Source organism: Phaethon lepturus, unplaced genomic scaffold (assembly GCF_000687285.1).
Source record: "Phaethon lepturus isolate BGI_N335 unplaced genomic scaffold, ASM68728v1 scaffold8926, whole genome shotgun sequence".
NCBI lineage: Eukaryota > Metazoa > Chordata > Aves > Phaethontiformes > Phaethontidae > Phaethon > Phaethon lepturus.
The window spans coordinates 1-21,590 of NW_010545512.1; the positions used below are offsets into that span (position 1 = coordinate 1).

The window sequence follows — 21,590 nt, forward strand, 5'->3', positions numbered from 1 at the left end:
CGCCGCCGGGGCGCGACCCTCCCTCTGGCTGCGGTGGGGCACCTGGGGGCGCGGGGCCTCTCAGATCTGGTGTCGGGGCTGCGTCTTACCCGTGTAACGAACGCATGGGCTTTCTGAAGTGCGACTCCCGACTCGGCGTCCGTCGTGTCTCCCTGTTGCGCGTCTGTGTCTGCCGGTATTAACTGCGTGGATCGCTGGCGTACCCCTTGCTTTTGGGGTTTTGTGGCTTTCCAATGGCGTGGTTACAACGGAGGAAGCTTGGGAGACAGAGGAGTTTAGGTAACTTTTTTCTCCCGTTTTAAAAATTCCACTAATCAATTTATGCCAGTAGGATGGCATGTTTTGTTTTTCAGACCTCAGTTTACTCTGTCTGCAGCTTGAGACTTCGGTAATCTTGATGAGCCGGATTACTTTAACTGGAGGGCAGGTCTCTCTAATTTAAAGTACACGTTTTAACTGTCTTTCTGTAATGTGTTTACACAGTTTAACTTTTTCCCTATCAGTAATTTGTCACTTGCCATTTTAAAAAATATTTTTTGTTAAGCGATAGTGAGAGGGGAAAATACCAATATATTAACTCAGATTAAGCTGCAGATCCAGAAAGATACCTAGGAAAATATGGTAAAGACTCTGTCAATTTGGGAGGAAGGAATTACGTATGTAATGTGACTTTAGTTCCAATTAAGTGATAGCATGTTTAATGTTTTATGAAGTATTACACACTTTAACAGATGAATAGAGGCTAATGACTGTGCTTGTTTTGAAAGGCATGAAGCGTCATGCTGTAGCAGCGCATGTTATCTGTGATTATAGGTTGCAGAGGGATGGCAGTGTGTTTGAGAAATTGTGTGTGGTCACAGAAAACAAGAGAAAGTTGTGATCAGTTCTGAGAAATTGTGTGTGGTCACATGTAAATAAGAAAAAATTGTGGTCAATGGAAAAGAAATCTCTGTGTGTTTTGAAAGGAGGTGGGGGTACTGGGTCCACTTTCTCCTGTGTATTACTGTGTGACCAAGTTATTTGGTCTCTGAACAAGTTTCCCCACTGTATTAATTTTTACTTTCTTCAAGATCTACAAAGGAAACGGGCAATATAATTCTCAAGCTAGTATTTTTAGTAATACTTCATTATATTGCCATGCTGAAGGTTAAAGTAACCGCTGCATGTGCAGTCCTTGACACTTGTTCAGCATGTTTATCATATTCTTGTGTAAGTATGACTTTTCGTGGTGTTCCCTTTTACACCTCAACAGCAATTTACTTCATTAAAAACGCTTAACAAAGTTTTCCACAGTTGTCTGGAGTTGGGGTAGGTTTATGGTTTATGGAAGGTGCTTATAGAGGGATGGGACTCTATCTGCTATGAGTTGTGGGCTCTTACAGAGAGGTCTGAGGTGAGAGCAGTCCTATAGTAGGATGTATGATACAGTTGCAGGAAACGATCTTACTTCCTCACTTTTGGAAGCCTTTTGTTTGTTTGTTTTGTTCTAGTTTTAAAGGAAACGGGTATCCTTTTTTGTCAAATCTCAACTGCTAAACAGGTATTTTATTTGCTTGCATTTGGTCTGATCGTGATTAGATTTGGCTAGAGTGGTCAGAGGAATGGCATGGTCTTACTGATTTGTAACAGCATCAGCTTGTTAAACCATGTTTAAACACAGGCTTTTTAAAACAAATTCCTACTACTTATGATCTCACTTTTTTACTTGCTGTATAACTAGACTATTTTCATCGCTAGCACATGCAGTGTAATTTATGAGTTTATCTGGCAGCTGATGTATATGCTTCCATGTCACTTAATACACTTACCATACTGTGATAAAGGTATTAAAAAGCTCCTAGTCCAAAATTAATAGTTATGAGCTATATTCTAGTTGCTAGATTTGATAAGTACTTTATGAAGGCAAACTGCTTCTAATAATCTTTCCAATTTCTGCCATAATCTAAAATTTTGCTCACAGCTATTTGCTGTTGTCAGCCATTTCTAAAACAATTTGTCTATTTTGTATCTTTATTTTTATATTAATACTGTTAAAATTCTGCAAAATGAATTTAGTTGATAGGTTTGCTGCTGATAAAAGTATTAGTGTAGTTCTCAAATCTACTTGTCGCTCAGATGATTAATTTGAGTGAATCCTTTTTTAATCAATACTGTAAGGAGTTAGAAAGTGGTATGATGAGGAAAATAGAGCCTGTTTTTTTTTAATTAAACAGGGTTTCAGTTTTTGCTTTTTAAAGATCTTTCCAATGTATATATTGTTACAAACTAATGCCATATTAGGTATAGAGAGACCAAAACAGTATTAAAAGATTCTTTGAACAGGCAGGTAGATGGCAGCTGAAGAGCTTTATCAGATTTTTTGGGAGGGGCTGTGGAGGGTGTGTGGATGCAGCAGAAGAGGAAACAGCCGGCTGTGGGATCCCATGGAATGTGGGATTTAGACCTTATCCTCAGTTAGGAGCTGGAAGCCTATAAAGTTTTCTTAGTAGGTCACATTTATGTGGAAATCATTTAGTTTTAAGTCTAGTCACTTGCAGCAGGGAGGTTTTTGCTGACTCTCTGATAATATATTAAGAAACACTGAAATGATTGAGTTTCTCCCAATGTTAAACTTAGGAAAAATATGTGGTGAACTTCTGTCCCCTTAGTTAGAAATAGCCTTTAACTAAGAAATAACAGAATATATTGTTGGCCCCAGTGCAGTCCATACCTCATCTTTGTGCTGTGTGGAAAATAATACCCAAGTAGGATTTTCCTAGGTGGTACCACTTAATACATTGAGAATGGGAACTGCAGAAAGAATCTGTGGGTTTGAAATTGTGTTGCTGATGATGTTTGGGGATTAACTAACATGCTAGACTTATTTTTCTTAAGGATGTAGGTAAATACCTGTTACTATTAGACTACAGACCCATGTCTGTTTGTTGCTAGGTGTTTTTGACTGTTTCTATTTGATAGGTGGATAAATCCTCTGTGATTTATCCTATCAGATCAGCACCGACTCCAGAGCTGGCCTCTCTGTACTGTATACTAAGCATGAAAGCTATATACTGTGACCAAAGAGTGATTTGGTGGTTATGTCTGTGATATGTCAAAACTGTTGGATTGGCAGATGTACAACTAATGACATTCCTGAAAAATGTATTCTTATTTTCACAATATATTTCTATTTCCCCGTTATAAAAAAACAAACACCAAGCAGGGATGTGATAGCAGCTCTCAGGGCAAGCATAAATTAAACAGTAGAGAGCCTGAAATTACAGAGGATGAAGCAGTCTTTGGTACCAGTGTAAGAAATGCTCATTTTATCTTAAGGAATCTGACATTTCTCCTAGAAAACAATACCACTTGACCATTATACCCTTGTTTTTAATACAGTGGGCCCTAAGCATTGCTCTGTATTAAAGCATTATAATGCTTAACTTCGAACTTTGGACTGAATTGTGTGGCACACACATAAAGCCTGATAGACTATCGTAACGTGGTAGTGACTGGAGTTTCAGTATCCTGTGCTGGGGGTGTGGGAAGCTCTCGTTTGTGAACTGGAGTAAGAATTTTGTCATATCAGAAAATTCAAAGTAGTTTAGTGTGCTAAATAAGTTACCTGCTGTTTCTTATTACTGAATGAAAATACTGTTTTGTAAGCTGCATCTGATTTGGTTAGATAAGGTTTCTTGGGTAAGAAACCTTAGAAATACAAGGGAGAAAATATTTATTTTTAGCAGAAATAATCGAGTTAAAAGGGAAAATAAGCATACCCGAAAAGTTCTTTTCAGCCTGAATTCCAGTTGGCTGTAACTCCTTGTTGTTTACACAGATCCAGTTCAACAGTCTCAGCTTCCTAGTAGGCTTGTAGTCTCTATGTTGATTCAGGTTTTTTTTTGATTTATAATTAGCAGTAAAAGCAAAATGAGCTTAAAAAAAACGAAAACCCAAACCACAGGAAAAAACCTAACTCTTACCCAGCTCCCTGCACAGTTATAGGCATGCTTGTGCTGGTAGGAGAGGGGAAGGGAAAGGGCAGGCGGCATTGGGGCGGGTGGGGACTGCGTCCTCCCATGGCAGGATCCCCTTGGCCAGGCTTGGACCTGTCGTGGGACAGGGTGTGCCCTCTGCTTAGCAGTTGTGTAATGGATTGCAGATGTCTGTATGTTTTAGGTTGTTTGCTGCTGCAGTAATTTGGAATTGTAGGGCTGGAAAAGAAATTGTGTTCAACTTCCCTCAAGCTGGAAGAGCAGCACAGTTTCATCTTGGAATACTTTGGTCAACTGAAGTGCTCTCTTGAGACTCCTGAAAGATAGTTTTTGATAGCCATTTCTTTTCCAGAGCTGTGTTTGAAACAGCAGCATTGCTTTTATTTACTGAGTTGTGTATGCCTTTGGCATACAGACGTGTTTTTGAAACTATATTGTAAATTAAATTGCATTATCTAGGAAAAACGATAGAATACAATTTTGCAGCCTTGTTTTCTGTTGTGGTTTAACTGCAGCCGGCAACTAAGCACCATCCAGCCACTCGCTCATTTCCCCCTGGTGGGATGGGGGAGAGAATTGGAAGGGTAAAAGTGACAAAACTCATGGGTTGAGATAAAAACAGTTTAATAAGTAACACAAAAGCTGCGCATGCAAGCAAAGCAAAACAAGGAATTCATTCACCACTTCGCATCAGCAGGCAGGTGTTCAGCCATCTGCAGGAAAGCAGGGCTGCATCACGCCTAACACATCCCCCTCTCCATTCCTTCTTCCCTCAGCTTTATATGCTGAGTATGACATCGTATGTTATGGAATATCCCTTTGGCCAGCCTGGGTCAGCTGTCCCAGCTGTGTCCACTCCCAACTTCTTGTGCAGCCCCAGTCTGCTCCTGGGGCGGTGGGGTGGTGTGAGAAGGCCTTGACTCTGCGTAAGCACTGCTAAGCAATGATGAAAACATCCCTGTATTATCAACACTGTTTTCAGCACAAATCCAAAACATAGTCCCATATTAGCTGCTGTGAAGAAAATTAACTCTACCCCAGCGAAAACCAACACGTTTTCCTTCTTTTATAAGTAACTCTACTTGCAGGCAAGTAGCATTAGAAAATTCTTTAGGTAAAAGTTGAAGAATCCAGATTTGAGTGACTTCTGGGTAAAGCAAACTTTAAGTTATTTAATTATGGTAGAAGTGGTGTGGGTTAGCAAAGCCAAGAGATAGAGGATTTGCCCCTTCTGAGGGGCTATGTGTTGTCTTCTGTGAACACAGGTTTTATGCACACATTTTTTTCCTTCAGAGTCTGCTCCTGTCAGCACTGAGTTGCAGACATGACAGTTTTATTCCCTGGGTTAAGCCATTCTCATTTTAGAATGATATGCTGATCCTCAACACATCTTAGCGCTAATGCCAAAAAATTAGTTGGGAAGCTTTGTCTTTTTAGGGAACCTCTCTGATGTCATTGGGTAGCTGTATGAAACTAAATATGAGGATGTATTGCAAAATTTAAACATATGTTAAAAAGATACAGCTCAGTTAATTAGATTTATAATGTCAAAGTGATCATTAGGATTCCTAATGTAACTGGAAGGAACAGTAAAAAAACAATATGTGTGAATATTAGCTGTTTGTTCTGTAACAGTAACAATATTTCAGAAAATCTGTTGAAGGTAGTGTAGTACGCAAATCGGAGGATGCTAAGAAAACAAGCAACGTGCTGAAATGCCTTGTGATTTGGGCATTTGAGTCACTTGATACATTGCTAGCGTTGAATGGTTTCTGGGAGCTCTGTGTTCATGCTACTCCTGCAGTAAAAAGATGAGCCAAACGGATCTGGCAAAGAACAAACCTTTGTAGGTAGACCACTTTCTGTAGGAGCAACCATGTTTTCAGGTTTTCTGCTTTATTTTTTGATTAAAATGGATTAAATAATTCTGATGCTATAGTCTACAGAGAACTTAACCTACACTGAACTTTCCAGGTTGGTTAATTTTCAGGTCTTCACAGCATTAGTTCAGGAGGATGCAAATACTGTGGAGTTTTTTGTTTTCTTTAATAGGTATTCACTTAACTAATAATTTGAAGGTTCTTTTGAAATGTAGAAACTATGCTCTGTAAAATGCATATTGTCATAATTAGGCAGCTCACACTCAAGCGTGTGTTTTGTGCATGTGACTGGAGATTATTCTGTAGCATTCTTTAGCTGCCATCCTGTAGCTGAGCTGGTAACTTGAAATGGGTGATCCCTAATATTTCCTACAGTTCCCTTTATAATTCCTGATCTTTACTCGTTTCTGTGTCTGCTAGCTTCACGTTTGGAATCCATTAATTTTACAGTGTTTTATTCAATATTGATCTGTGTACAGTAGTATTTTTCAAAATTTTATTTTTAGAAGCGTACTCTTACATTTCTAGGGAACTGTCATCTATTCAAATGTGTTCTAATCTTCAAGATTCATGATTTATAAATGTTATGTCATCATTTTAGTCTTTGATAAGAAATGTCATGTGTTCAAAAATTATTCACATCATGCATATAGACCCAATTTCTCCATCATGCAATACCTTGCAATTTAATGAATGAAAAAATGACTAAAACTTTCTCTATCTCCATCTATTTGTAAACTTTTCGAGTTAGACTTTGGTGCAGGATTAAGGTCCCTAACTTCATGTGTTTAAGCTCTCTTCATTGTGCAGGCTCAGTGTGTTATGGAAATACTGTCAATAGAGCCGCATAGCTGTTCAGAGGATCTTTTAGCCAGGGGATTGATTTGCTCTGTCAGCTACACATTAGGTATCTTTGCTACTTGAGATACATTAATGTTTTTTCCTTGGCTTCCTGCAGCTGGTCCAGAAGAGCATGGAGTCTTATGCTGTCTGCATGTAGTTGTCTCAGATACAGAGGTCTAAGCTTAGACCTCTGTATTGAGCCCCTACTGGTGGGTCAGCTGAAAGGAGAGGGCTTTAAGAATTAAGGACTATTCAGTAGAGACTAAATCTCCATTGTAATGTGAGTCTAAATATTTAAATTTGTGCATCTTAATCTCTGAATCCCCATCTGCCTGCTATGGCTTCCTGAAGATGATACAGGAAACCTGTAGCAGAAGTTGGAAATTCTTGGTGACTCCAGTTCTCAACTAGTGCCCAAATTGTCAAATGTTGTTTCTTTTTACCTGGTGCCAGGCAAACAGGCATTGCCATTTCTGGCTGGGTGACTCTGAATATAGTATTTGTGGCAAAGCCTCAGGAGTTTTCTGGTCCCATCTGTTCTGATCAACAAGCTGGAGGTGAAATTAGTTTGAACTTCAAGTGTAAATCTCCTAAAGCTCTGAAACAAGGTGTTTGTTTTGTTTTGTTTTTAATGTAGAATGATGATTGTTCCGGCAAATGTATGTCATGAAAATTCAAGTGCTGTATTTCAGTGATTTATAATCAGTTGTGTTGTACTTGACAGATCACTCAAATCCGTTAATGGTAGACATGGGCTCTCTCGAGATGCTCATACACTACATATATATTAAAATATTGCATATATAAAATATGATGTGTATATATATAATTTGTGTAATAAAATACAAAATATGGAGTACATTGATTCTCTCTGGCTGTAGAAGAGAGAAGTGTAACAAGAATTTGTTGCTAATTGTCTGTGTTTCTTCTGTATCAAGCCTTGGTTAGCTTTTTTTATGTCTACATCAGTGCTGCTCAGTAATGAGTTGTTTTATGTTATTCATTCTGATTTGTTCTGTTGATTTATATGTGATGGTTTTTCCAGCTGAGGTATAATATTTTGATTGTCAAATGAAAACTCTTGATATTAAATATTTGTATTTCATTATCTTTACCTCCACATTCATGTCAAGTGAAGTGCCTCCAGAGGCAACAGCTCTGAAGCAATTTAGATAATACTGGCACCTCTCCTGGCATTATTGACTATTAAACTTCAGGATTCTGAATTGGCTGCTGATACTGCAAACTGACAATTTCAGAAGATTAATGGACCAGAAGAGTAGTCACTCCTGTCAAGTGAAAGAGCACTTCTAATATGAGGGCAACTAATACAGTTGCACTAAAGCTGGAAACGAACAAAGTTGTGTGTTTTTAAAAAAACAAAACCTGCAATAGCATAAATCTTGAATTGGTGGAGAAAGTGTATAATAGAATCAGTTAATGCTTTTATTTTTTTCTCAAAGCATTGGAGCCCTGGTAATTGAGAATGGCACCATCCTTCAGTAGAGTCAAGTCTAGCAGGAATTAGTTTGGTGTCTTCAACTGTTGTGTCTGTTGTTGGGATCAGAAATGTACACTATTTCCTTCACTGAGCACAAGTAGATAATGATGTAGAATAAACCAGAGCAATTTTGCTTCTACCTCAGGTAAAGTGTGAACAGCTGAAGAAACTACTTTGTGTATGAATAGAGACTGACGGTCTGTTTGCAATTTTTTGTCTTTATGTGCTAAATAAAACTAGTACAAACAAACCAGCAAATATATTAATTGCTTTATTTCAAAAAGAAAAAGTTACTCAGGGTGTTCAACAATTCACACAGATCACACATTCCAAACTTAAAAAATTGGAAGACTGGCTGGTTTTGTATTAAAGATTGTGGGATAGTGACAGTGGTTTACCAAACTAGGAAAATTTCACTTTATAGGAAAATTAGTACTATTTTATCACGATTTATAAGATTCTGTGGAAGAAAAATTACAGTGAGAAACTTGTGCAGGAATTGCAGAATATGAAGTGATTTGAAAGGAGCGTTATTACTTCTGTGTTCCCTGCTTTTTTTCTCTACTTGTACATATATCCAGGATGGAGCACACATCTGAACAGTGGTTGCTTTGTGTTCACTACAGCCTTCATCTAGGAAGCTGTGGACATTAACAAGCCCTCCCCTTAGTCTTGTCTTCTTCAGGCAGAAAAAGTAGGGACTCCCCTCAGCCTGCTGCCTCTGTTCTTGCGAATACAGCCCAGCATGCAGTTGGCCACCTTTGCTACAAGGGCTCGCTACTGGCTCTTGGTTCCACTTTGTTGTCCACCAGGACCCTGGGTCATTTTCTGCAAAGCTAGCCCCCAGCCTATACTGATGCATGGGGCTAGACTTGGCATTGGCCTTTGAACTTCATAAGGTTCATACCAGTCTGTTTCTCAGCCTATCTGGGTTCTTTTGAATACACTGGCCCCCCCCCGCCCCGTGCCACCCCTGGTATGTTTGAACAGTACCCTGAATTTTGTATTTGTCTGCAGCCTCTATGCTTTTATCCAGGCTGCTAATAAGGATGTTAAATGGTATTAGCCCTAGTATCTGTCGCTGAAGAGCACTACTAGTAACTGGCTACCAGCTGAACTTTATACTATTTGCAATGACCCTTTGAGCCAATCTTCCAGTCACTTTACTGTCCACTTGTCCATATCTCACCAATTGGACTATAAGGATACAATTGGAGATGGCATCAAAGTCTTTTCTACAGTCAAGGTATAAAGTACGTAGTGCTCTCCCCTTACCCACACAGCCCACCTTCTCATTGTAGAAGGCAATTGGGTTGGTGAGGCTCATGCTAAATTCACGTTGGCTGTTGCTTACTATTTTCTTGTCCTGCATGAAATGGCTCCCAGGTGGATTTGTTCCATACCCTTCCCAAGGAATGATGTGAAGCTGACCGGCCTGTAGTGCTCTGAATGCTCCCTGCCCTCTCTTGAGATGTGTGTGGCACAATCATCAATAACCTTCCCCAGTCACCATGACCCTGATAGAGGGTGGCCCTTCAGTGACGTTGGCCCTTGGGTGCATGGGTTTGTATCTGTCCAGTTAACTTAAGTACTTGGGTCGCATTCTCCCTGCCTGTATCTGCTTTTACAGTGCGTGGTGCTCCATTCCCAGAGACTTGTTCCAAGCCAGTAGAATGTGAGCAAGCTCTAATCCAAAAAAATTAAATCATCCAATATAATAAATCAGTAGGAGTGCACAGTGCTGTCAGAGCAGAACTGGCATTTCACCAGTTTAAATCACAGGTAGAATGAGCATATATAAACAGGAAGGGTGTGAGTATGGATTTTACTCCTGGGGAGGAAGGTAAAAATACAGAAGGCAAGTACAGTGCTTTTTCACACAAATGGGGTATACTCAAGTGCTTTCATGAGGCTCATTTAGTGTGGAGCTTTTTATGAGTGTGTCCTTTTCCAAATAATAGTTTAGCAGTACAGCACTGGTCCAGAATGTGCTTTTGCAAAGCAAGCCAGAATAACAATGAAGTGAAACGGTACTTTAGACAGGAGGATCTCTTATCTAAACTATTAGGGTTAGTATTCCAGTTGGAAAGGCAGATAATGATGTATAGAAAAAAAAATTGCTCTTTTTATTTCATATAATAGATGTGGAAGTGACTATAGATGACATGTATTACTCTCATCCAATCTTAGTAAAAGGTTGGCAAACAATGTAATGTAAGTACCAACACAGACCATCATTCCTGAAAGCATTCTTGAGTGTTTTACTTTTTAGAAGAGAGAGATCAAAAGCTTGTGTAGTAAAAGCTGTAAACCTTACAGCAATTTTGGTATCTCTGGAGATCGCAATTTGCTCTGAGCATACAATTGAAATACAAATAGTCATTCAAAACGTTAGTGGTAGAAATACTTTATTAGTCTTTTGTAACAATACTATCACATTTAGGAGTTCGTACAAAAATAAATGTAGAGTTAGGTCAAGCCTTAGCAGAAATTAGCACATGCTTGCTTGTTACATTAAATATCTTTATGTGTGTATGTAATTGTTTAAAAAAAAAAAAAGGTGCTGACTTCTGGTCCTAATTGTAAGATACCAGCTTCTTTGAAGATCAGCAAGTTCATCCTTTCTAAAACCTTTTTAAAAAATGCCTTTTTGAAACTTTTTAAAAATTGCCTATATGGTAGAGACAGTGGGTGTTCTTTTCACTTTCTGAAAAGGTCACTGGTAAGAGAAGATTCAAGGTTACAATTTTGTGTCGTTTCTCCCTTGTGAAAAGTTGTTAACTTTTTCAGTGAAAGGAGCGTAGCTCTTTCACGTTTACCCCAGAGTCAGGGCAAATCCATAGGGATTACCGTGGAACAACTAATGTGCTGTTGGACCACAGCCCTGCTGATCCCTCTGGTGTCTTGCTTGTCTGTCCATATGCATTGCCACATTGCTATAGGGCTCCATGATGTCTTTGCCTGTGAGAAGTAAACTGCTAAATAAGTATACACTTAACATGTTCAAGCATATGCCATGCCATTATTCCTTGTGGCCATTCTTTTCTTGGGCTGCCAGGTAGTATTATCATCATGGAGATAGCTGTAGTGGCATCTTTCAGTAACATAGACCATTCATTGCAGTTGGGTTTGAGAGCTTCTACAGTGTCCCTGGAAGACAGATTTGCAGAACTGATGCCTTTCAGATGCATTGCTGCTGATATGGGTGTCTTGCCTTTACATTGTCCTGAACAGTAGCTAGTAGAATTGCATACCCCAGTTATCCTAATACCTCCAATATGCTATTTATGAATTACAGAGATCTTTATAGTCTGTGTATGCATATTTAATGTTACCTGAGTGTTGGAAAATGTTGATTCTGCTTGAGGGTGGGTTAAGTCTTCACTTGCTGAGTGCCTGGGCAGAACTTAATTGTGTCTGTTGTGTGGTTGGTGCTTTTGGCCCTAAAGAAGGTTTAAAATTTCCAAAAATTTGGAAGGTGTGCATAGCACATCTGATGACAGGAAGACTCAAATTCTTCACTGTTAGAACTGAGGACTGAGAAATCCGTGAGGAGGGGAAGAGTTTTGGATCTGACAAACTCTTAAAGCTGGGTTTGAAAGTCTCTATGAATTTCCACGTCCCAGTCTCTCTTGTGCATGGAGTCTTTGTCTATAAGGTAGCTTTAGGGTGAGGTTCTCGGAGAACTGTGGGATTCCTTGGAGAGGAACTTTGGGGCCAGGAGGTAGATACTATGCACCCACTTCTTTTCAGTCTACCTGAAATTGCACTATGTGTGTCTTGAGATTTTTTTTTTTTTTTTGGGTACATAAATTCTCCATTTGCCTTGCTTTGATTTCTGTGAAGGGTGATTTCCATGTAATCAGCAAATACTTGGTAAGTTCCAAGGAAGCAGAAAGATGATAGGGCAAGTGCCTGAGCCCAGAGCGTCCTGTTGAATTTTGCTGTGAGATTATTGACTGCTTGTTTAAAGGCAAATCAAAGTATCCAGATTGACTTGAATATGTTCTATCACTGAAAGTCAATTTCTGTTCTTCATCAATACTTCCCTTCCCCAAACTGGGTGCTGTAGTTGCTTTGGGAAAACATGGAACGAACCCAAATAATGGCAAGTGTGTGTCTGAGACATTTTATTTCAGTTCATTCCACAGTTATTAAGTAGCAGAATAAGAAATCTAATTGACTGAAGGTTTCAGGTACACTTCAGCTTTGTTATGTTACAGGAATTATGTGTGTTTGCTTCTTTTTAAAATCAGGTAACTTGCTCATTAGACTGCTGTTAACTGCAGTGCTAAGGGAAACTCTGATAATGTTACTTTTAAAAGCGGTGACTGCTTTAAAAACATGATGCTTTATATTTGTGTGAAAGCAAATTATCATGTTTATACCCATGAAAGCACCGTATGATGCCATCTCCTTGATTAGTGTTTTTATAAGATCCTTTTCTAATGGGGCAGTGTTCTGGAGAGTGCTGTAATAATTTCAAATTGGTGTAAATCTGTAAACTTAGTATCTATTAATAACTCTTTTAACTTGCCAAGTTAAATTGATGCAACCCAAATACACTTTTATATTGATGTATACAGAAAGCCAAATAACTGTTTATAGTCTCATTTTTTTCTGCTTGTTATTTGTGATCAACTGAGGTAACTTTTTGTAAAGTTAATATATGGTCTTTTTTACATATATAGTGTAATATTGGTGGGTTTTTTGGTGGGATGTGTGCAATGTGATTAGTTTTAATTGTAAACACTTTGAATTGGGATTCTAAATAGAAACCAAAGCATAATGCAGGTAATTATAAAACTTCTTATATCTCACAGAGAAAAACTACCTGTTCAAACTATCAATCAAAAAAGTCTAGTAGTTGTTGGGTTGTTTCACCTTAATTTTTTAAAAATACATGTTATTTTATATAAAGCTAGCATAGAAATAACTAACTGGGAGACATTATGTTAGAAATAATTTTTTCCTTTTTCATGCAGAGTGCACGGTGTTTGTGAATGTCACGCATGTGGGCAAGCTTAATATTTCTTTGATTCAGAGTGAGTTTGTCGCTCCTGGCAAGAAGGAAAAGGATTGCCAGTAAATATGATGAGGTTTAGTTTGAAGATAATTGAAGTTGGACTGTGACAAATCCTTCATATTAACTAAGAGGATCAATTTGTTGTCACAAGACCCCCCCCCCCTAATTAGCTGACAATTTATAACTGAAGAAGAATGGGGATTGACTTAAAATTTAGACACTTCAACACATTAAGTTAACATAATTAAAATAAATGAGAACTGCATTTGGCACTCCTCATTTTAATTATGTGAAAGATATATTTGCATGTTGCTTTGTGCTCATTTGAGTATGTTGTATGTTAGTTCAGGCACTGTGGATATTGTTCTGTCTATATTTTCAAAGTAGAAACACTACGTTCAGCAAATCTTAAATTCACAGATCTCGTTAATGATGGTAAGGCATTGTTTATTCTTTCTACGTTTGCATTGAGAAATGGGAAAAAAAAAGTTGAAAATTTCAGTTCCACATTTCCAATTTAGCTATTTTGAGAAATATGTTTATTAAATCTTAATTAAAATATTTAATTTTGAATTTGTACAGTCATCTTAACCTGACTTCCTGGGAAATCTTGCAGGACTAGTGTTTTGGTAGAATGTTACTGCTTGGTAGAACTTCATGTGCTGTTGCTTCCATAATTCTGCTGCTACAGCTTGTCTGCTTCTCTAATCTGTTTTATATAGTGACGGCACACTTCTTTAAATAGTTGTATCAGAGGAAAAATGGAAGTGTTTAGTGTGGGAAGTACACAGAAATAGGAAGCTGAAATAAAAGGGGAAATGTATTTTCAAATTTGGCAGAACAGTATTTTCCAGCAATTTGTGTCCTGTCGTTTGGAAAAACCGGTTGCATTTATTTCTGGTGTGCAGTATATTGAACATGATTTCTTTAATTGTTTCCAGAGGTTTATAACGTGTTAATGGAATTTAAAAAATTGAAAGGTGCCGTTTGCAATGTCTTTTTGTGTTTGTTTTTTTTTTTTCCAAAACTTGTCAGAAACAACAATTTTGAAATATAAATCCTCAGTGTTATATTTTCAGTGTGGCTTGATTTCATTGAGAACATGACTTCAGTGGTTTATGCTGGGAGAGAATTGCTGTTCCCTCCCAGCTGTATGGCATCTCCTCGGTGGGCTGCTCAGCTCTGCAGCACCTGCTTATCGTCCAGCCAGGCTGTGCGCACACATCCCTCAGCCTGCACGTCTGCAGCCCCGGCCCTGCTGAAGGGCTGTGTGAGGGAGAGGAGGATGCGGCTGGTCTGTCAGGGCAGACTACAGGAGGAACTGTTGGTGTGGGTTATGTGGCGTGTTGGGAAGAATGGAGAGTATTGTTAGGAAGGCTTCTTCATAGTACTGCTCTGGGATAATTTGTCTAGGACATTTAGGATAGAAAATCCATGGGAAAATGGGTTTCATTCTCATACTTTGTTGTTAGTGAAAGTGTTAGCTTTCAGATGGAAAATACAGCTACCCAACTGGAAGAACAGAAATAATATTCAAGTGTCGGGTACCACATACAGTTTACTAACTGGATTTCATTGCTTAAGTGTTAAGTATTAAGCATTGCTATAATTACTGATGTTCTCAGTTTCTTCAGCGTTTCAACCTGATGAACGTGACAGACTATATACCATGGCAATTTTTTCACAGTTTGAAACTGTACAGAAACTATCTAACAGGTTTTTTTTGTTTACTAGTGATTTTTCTTCGCATTTATAGGACTGGAAAGTAATACAATGAGAATTGTGATTTCTAAAAATTCTGAACCACAGAATGTCCCCCTTCCTGTGGAATTCTGGAAGGGAATTCCAGAAGCTGCAAAGATTTTACTTCTGCATTAGCTCTGCTTACCAAAAACACTACAAAAACATTTTTGCTCTGACACTACACATTTTTTTTTATTTTCAGTATTCTTATTTCTTTCCAGATATTGATGTATGAAGTAGCATCTAAACTACTTACTTTCTTCTCTTCCAGGCTGCTGAATCGGGAATAATAAAAGTGAAAACAATAGCTGCACGGAACACTGATATTCTGGCAGGTAATTATTTGCAATGCAATGGGAAAAATAAACTTGGGTTATAGATCAAAATGTCAAAAAGATGTCTTGGATATGTGTAATAATCCTACATGTCTTTCAGTATGTGTTATATGAGTGATGCTTTACTTTCGGGCACCCAGCAAAAAACCCAGTAGCATGAGAATTTTTTACTACTACTTTTGTTCCACATTAGTGCTATACTGAGGAAGGTCTCTATTTTCAGTTGTGGCTCTACAAAAGTTATCCTCCATTTAGAAAAATAGCATGAAGTATTTAGACTCCAAATTCTCAATGTTTTATTCACTGTCTGCATTCACCACAGCTGTTGTTTGAGTGCTCTGTGTGGACTTCTGCAGCATGATCCTCATCTGTGTGTTTAGTATGAGAGTCTAGCCTTTGGAGACTTGTACCTGTCAGGCAAAAATCTGTCTTAATCTGAGACAAGGTCATTCAATTTAAGATGTACCCTTCCCTTGAGTGACAGGAGATGTCTTGTGAGTTGCAGCTTTGTAAGTGCTTAAAACAGTATCTCTGACTTTCTTCAGCTTTATTAAAGAGCATGTAAATTGGTGGCTTCTTGCCAATTGCTGGTAAAGCCTTTGGCCAGATTTGAATGTCCCTGTATTAATACTTGACTGTTTACCCCATCTGTAGTCAAAATCCTTAAAATGCTAAATTGTTTGAGAGGTGCAAATGAAATAGGTGTAAAACTATTTCTTGTTTTGAGGTATGTAAATCAGACATTAGTAAGGAGGCACTTTCTACAATTATTTGAAGTAGCAGTCCCACCCCTCAGTATTTCACTTTAATGCCTCTTTTTTATTTGTTTATTTTCTTTGTTTTTACTGCTGTCATGAATGCTGACATAAGTGGGAAAACTATGCCAGGTAATGTCAGCTATATCAAAATACACAAATGAACAAGAGAAGTCTCTAGTTAGCCGTTTGGATAGATGTCAACATTCTTTGGCATATTACTGTGTAAAGAACTTTCTATTTTAGGAATCTAGTTTGTAATCCTGCAAAATTCTTTGTTTTTTAATCTTCATTTCAAAGTGGAGATATGTGAAAGATCATTGATTTTGGGCATGGATAGGCAGTCTTTCATCTTTTTGAGGGAACACTTTCTGGCAGTTTGTCAAATTTTGTAAGTACTTTTCCTTTCAAAGGTTTAAATCAGAATGTAGTTAGTATTTATTTCATTCATCAAAAAACCTACACAGATTTGTTGTTATGAGGTTCGGAAAACCAGCAGGTCCTAAAAGTTATTTTGATTACTTAATAATTTCTAATAGGATAATAACTTTTTTCCCAGTAAGAAACTACAGAACAGAGGGGAACATATACTGCATATTATCCTAACATTCCACAGTTTAAACATATCGCCATTAAACACTCCTAAATCTTTACTGACTCTTGTATTTTTTGAGGTATTAGTTGTAACCTAATCTTGTACATAAGTTAATTTCAAGATCTCTGTTGTCTCCTATCTGCTATTTAAATTCTTTTGCAGGAAAATAGGATGTATAATTTAGTAATAATAAAGCTGCAAAAGGCTACTGTTATTGTGAAATCTAGTGAAGTAGATACTTTTTGACTGCGAGATGGTTTAGGAACATCTACTAGACATTCTAGTAATCCAAATAAGTATTTTGATCAGGATATGATTTTTCTTTGTATTTTGATGTAAACTGTCATTTCACTAAAGTAGATGAGAACAAATGTATCAGTGTTTTGAATAAGCTGACTTGATGCTTTATTGAAGCATTACACTGTGTAGGATTATAACTTTTAGGAAAATAGATGCAATCTTAAAATCTTTATTAAAATCCTAAAAATCTTTATTATGTCTGGTGAGATGTGTTTAACTGGCCAGAACTCTGAGGTTGTTGATCCAACTTCTTTCTTTCTCTTGGAAGAGTTGAGCATGTTCAAAGTCTTCATTCTTGGCAGTTTGTATGTGCTTTATAATTTATTCACAAGGATTTGAGTAAGTCCAAAAGAGAGGTCAGCTTGTGCATTATATCACAGGAGATAAATGTGAGAAGATATTTCCATCTGGCTCTGAAATGTGCGATTTATAATTTTGTTTTAGAAGTTCTTTAAAAAAATGAGAATCATAATCTTGCTGATGGAATGGAGTAAGTTTTACTTCACCAAAACGTCTTTTTTTTATATGATTCATTATGATAGATTTATTTTTTAATATATTCTTACATAATTTTGGTAGCAAAATGGAAGCAGACCTGGATATAAGAAAATTTTTGTGTATTTTAAGACTGAAGCTAATATAATGATTGGTATCAAACCTGATCTATGAAACATTAATTTTTCAGCTTCATAAAGTAAAAATCCTGGTGTAGATCCTGTTGTGAGATTATTGTTTTTAATGGATTAGAGGAAAGATACTGTAAAAGTTTTAAATTTTTCTTTGCCTTGCTATTTATTAACTCTCATGCCACTTAGAACTTTATTGTGAGTCTTACGTTAAGCATAAATGTTTGTGATATCTTTTTAAAAATTGTGCTTCCTTCTTTCTGCTTCGTGGTTAGAATTTAGTGGCAGTTCAGAAATTTATGAGTGAAGAAGTTACTGTGAGGTCTCTAGGCTCTATGGGCCATGTGTTGTAGGTGTTCATAGGCTGTAAAGTCAGCTTAGACATCTAGTTCACCTGTAGACACTGACAATTAGATGCCTAAATTAAATGTCTTAATTGGGAACAAGCTTTCATTTTTGATGGAGTAGCCAGTGTTTTGTTTGTAATTTGAAAATCATGGAATGTTTCATAAGAGAATGGTATTGGTGGATATGGCTTAAACTGCATATTTTAAAAACAGGTTTATTTGCTTTGTAGTTAAAAAAAAAACTGTTGAAATCAAGCAGATTGTTAAACAGGCAGTGAACCTATCCATTCACATTTATGCTTATATTTTAATTGGTTTTGGTTGGACATGTGGTGGAAGGTCAGCCTCTGTCAGGTGGAGATAGAGCATATACTGGCTCTGAAGAGGCTGACGAAACTATGGGCTGTATATGTGTTTATATCACCATGTAAGAACTATCACCTTAGAGAAGGTTGGCACCTATAATTTATACTAGCCTGTTCTTTTCATAGAAACTTGTTAGTGCTTCAGTTGAAAAATATCACTAAAGTATATTTTTGTAGCTTTTACTTTGATGTTTCATTTTTTTTCCAAATTAGTTGTAGTGCTACGTAATAATAAACCCTCTTGTGAGCCAAACGTCAAATTGCTCAATCGAAAAAATAAAATAGATCATGTTTGCATTTATACGTGAGAATGTACTTTCTGTTTGTTTGTAGTAGGATCTGTGCTCTAAAAAAATGTGTGAAACTTTTTCATGAATGCATTTCTTTTATTACACATAGACTAAAACATTGTGTATGACATTCAGTGTAAGAAAACAAATTGAACTTTCAACTGCGAGGAAAAAATATCAGAGTCATGCTTTCCTTTTGTCTTTCAGAAATATTTTCTTTTTTTTTAATTTTATGAAGTCTAGCTCAGATTTCTAGAATTACTTTTATGGGGAAAAACTTCTTAAAATGTCAGTGTGGAATTTTGCATTAATTGTGAAGTTTTTTCTCCTAAAAAAAAGAAAAAGTTCATGAAAGTTGTGTTTTCTCCTGACAAAGCTTCATTTTAAGAAGCTGCTGCCCTTTCCCACTACAATACTGGTTGAAAAATCACGGCCAGGTGTACGTACCCAGGGTACAAACAGTCCAGTCTCTCTCTCCTGTTTTGTCGGTGGCATTTTGCTATTTCCTTTTGTGCCATGTGCTTTGATATGTCTCTCTGCCACACTTTTGAATTCGGAGCTGAGGTGAAGCAGAGCAGAAGAAAGCTACCAGCCTGAGGCTGGTCACTGCTGCAAGGCCAGAGGAATCTCTGTGGTGGGCAGAACCTTACAGCTTCTTACTAACCAAATGGACTCTTTAACCGGATGTTTTGGATTTGGAAAGAGAAAGTCACTTGCACGTGTAAGGGAAAAGGTGCTTGGGATTTAAGCCTCAGACGGGTAAATTGTGGAAGTGAGCTGTGGCAGCCCAGTGTCTGCCTGCATGTGTCTTTTCCCGGTGGTGCAAGAGCAAATCCCAAATTTCCAAGGCTCGAGATTGCTTCTAGTTAATAGGTATGATTAACAAATTTTGCATTGCATTCTTCAAAGTATTAAACATTGACTGTTTCCGTATCTCTTTTTGAAAGCATTGAAAGAGAACAGCTCAGAGGTAGTTCAGCCTTTCCTAATGGGCTGTGGAACGAAGGAACCAAAGATCACTCAGCTGTGTCTAGCAGCCATACAGAGGCTCATGTCCCATGAAGTTGTTTCAGAGGTAAGATCAATCTTGATGTAAATACATAAACACTTCAGTGTGAGAAATAGAGACCTCAAGCTGAAGATGAGTGCTTTTGTTCTAGGAGGCTGTTTGTAGTGTAATCAACATAGTCTGCAAAATATTTTACTCATACCCGTTTTTAAAAAATGGTAATTTAAAAGAAAACATCTTTGATCATAAAAAAAAAAGGGAAAACAAGAGAAGAGAGGAGGAAACTAATAACTTCTAGAAGGAAATTAATGAAAATTCAAACCAGCTCATTTAGTTTGCATTCTTACACTGCAGGAACAGATCATGTAATGGTCCTTGATAAAGATAATTCTTAAAGTTGCATCCACAAAATTTACTTTATGCAATAACATTATGTATTATGTTTTAGTTACATTTTACTTTTAAAACTAAAATAAAATGGATGCACATTTCCTGCAACTGTAAATGTCATGATACGTTATGGTACTGCATATATAGTATGTTAAGAAGCTGGTGAAAATGTATCTTCAATTGTGCTTGCATAATGAAAAATCACACTTTTTTTCTCTGATAGGAGTGAGTTTTGAGGGTAAACTGTCTTTGTACTCTGTCTTCTATATTTCCAAGTAGAAAATGAAGTACTCGCTTTAATTTGGACTAAGAGATTTCTGCTGTCAATTCTTTAAAAACACTTTGGGAAGCTTGTGACAATGAAATTGGCTTTATGTTTTCAATGTAGTCCTATGGTATAGACAAACAGGTAAATTCAGTTACGATACGCATTTATAAGAGTGCTATTCGTACATGTGTACACATGATATACCAGTATTTTGTAAACATCTTAATTGTTGGCAAAAAAATTATTTCTTTGTAGGCTGCAGCAGGAAACATTATTAATATGCTTTGGCAACTGATGGAAAACAGTCTTGAAGAACTTAAATTGCTCCAGACAGTTCTTGTGCTTTTAACAACCAATACAGTTGTGCATGATGAAGCACTGTCCAAGGTAAGAATTTGTTAGTGCCAACCGTAGTACTTACAATATCCAAGAAGAAAAACAGGGAGAAATTTTACATATGAAGCATTTGGAAATAATGGAAGAGGAGGGGGCTTTCTTGATCCTATTGTGTCCCTATTGTCTTTATATCTAGACTCTGAAAACAGGATTTCTTTTTGCTTCCTTTTCAATCTGTTTTTTAATTCCTCTACAGTAATACATTTCTGACTTAATGGGAACTTTAAATAAAAACATTGAGCTAATTCCTGTCCTTCTCATCTGCTAAATCCATCATATGTATGTTTTCAGACTGAAATTGGAGCACATAGTGCAGTGTAAGCTCTCACTAATAAAGCAAGTATTAGAAGAAATTGCCTGCCACCCTGCTTTAAATTTCTTTTGAAAGCAGTCCAGTTATTGCTCTTTCAGTCAGAACTGAAATAACTTCATTGCATAATTTTAAACATGTACCATTTTGGATATTATGTTTCAACTAACACAAAAACTAAGGATACCAATCCATTTTAATCTTAAAATACAAGATATTTCTCTTTGAAGGAGCAGCATTGTTTACCCATCTGTGTATTTTGAAGTTCTGTTTAAAGTAAGTTTCTCTTCTAGATTACATTTTATAATTTTTTCTCTTTAACTTAAGCAAGATTTTTTGTTTTTAACCAAATCGTTCTAAATTGCTGCCTTTGTTATGCTCTGCCTTCAGTGTATTGGTTTAATATCAGAATGTTTTCAGTTGTTTGGTTTGTGTTTTTGGGTGGTTTTTTTTTTTGAGAGAATAGAATTGAAGAATATTTTTGAAGGCATTCTGTTCTGGTGGAAGGTTTTCAGGTCTTTGTTTCTGGTTTTAATGAAATAACTTCCTAGCGGGTTAAATGTGTGAATATTCAAATCATTAGTAATCTACTTAACCAAATGAATGGAGAAAGCAAAACTAAGTTACAAAAGCCTGC

At 37.1% G+C, this 21,590-nt stretch overlaps 1 protein-coding gene across 1 annotated transcript in view; it reads left to right on the plus strand.

Moving 5' to 3' along the window:
* Positions 1-15,228: 15,228 nt before the first annotated feature.
* Positions 15,229-21,590, plus strand: part of MON2 (MON2 homolog (S. cerevisiae)) — a gene marked incomplete at its 3' end in the record, with an annotated part of 40,957 nt that continues 34,595 nt past the window's right edge. Inside the window, exons 1-3 of the mRNA XM_010288969.1 lie at positions 15,229-15,302; positions 19,528-19,655; positions 20,503-20,634. Coding sequence (XP_010287271.1) covers positions 19,569-19,655; positions 20,503-20,634 — 219 coding nt within the window. The remainder of the gene's footprint in view (positions 15,303-19,527; positions 19,656-20,502; positions 20,635-21,590) is intronic.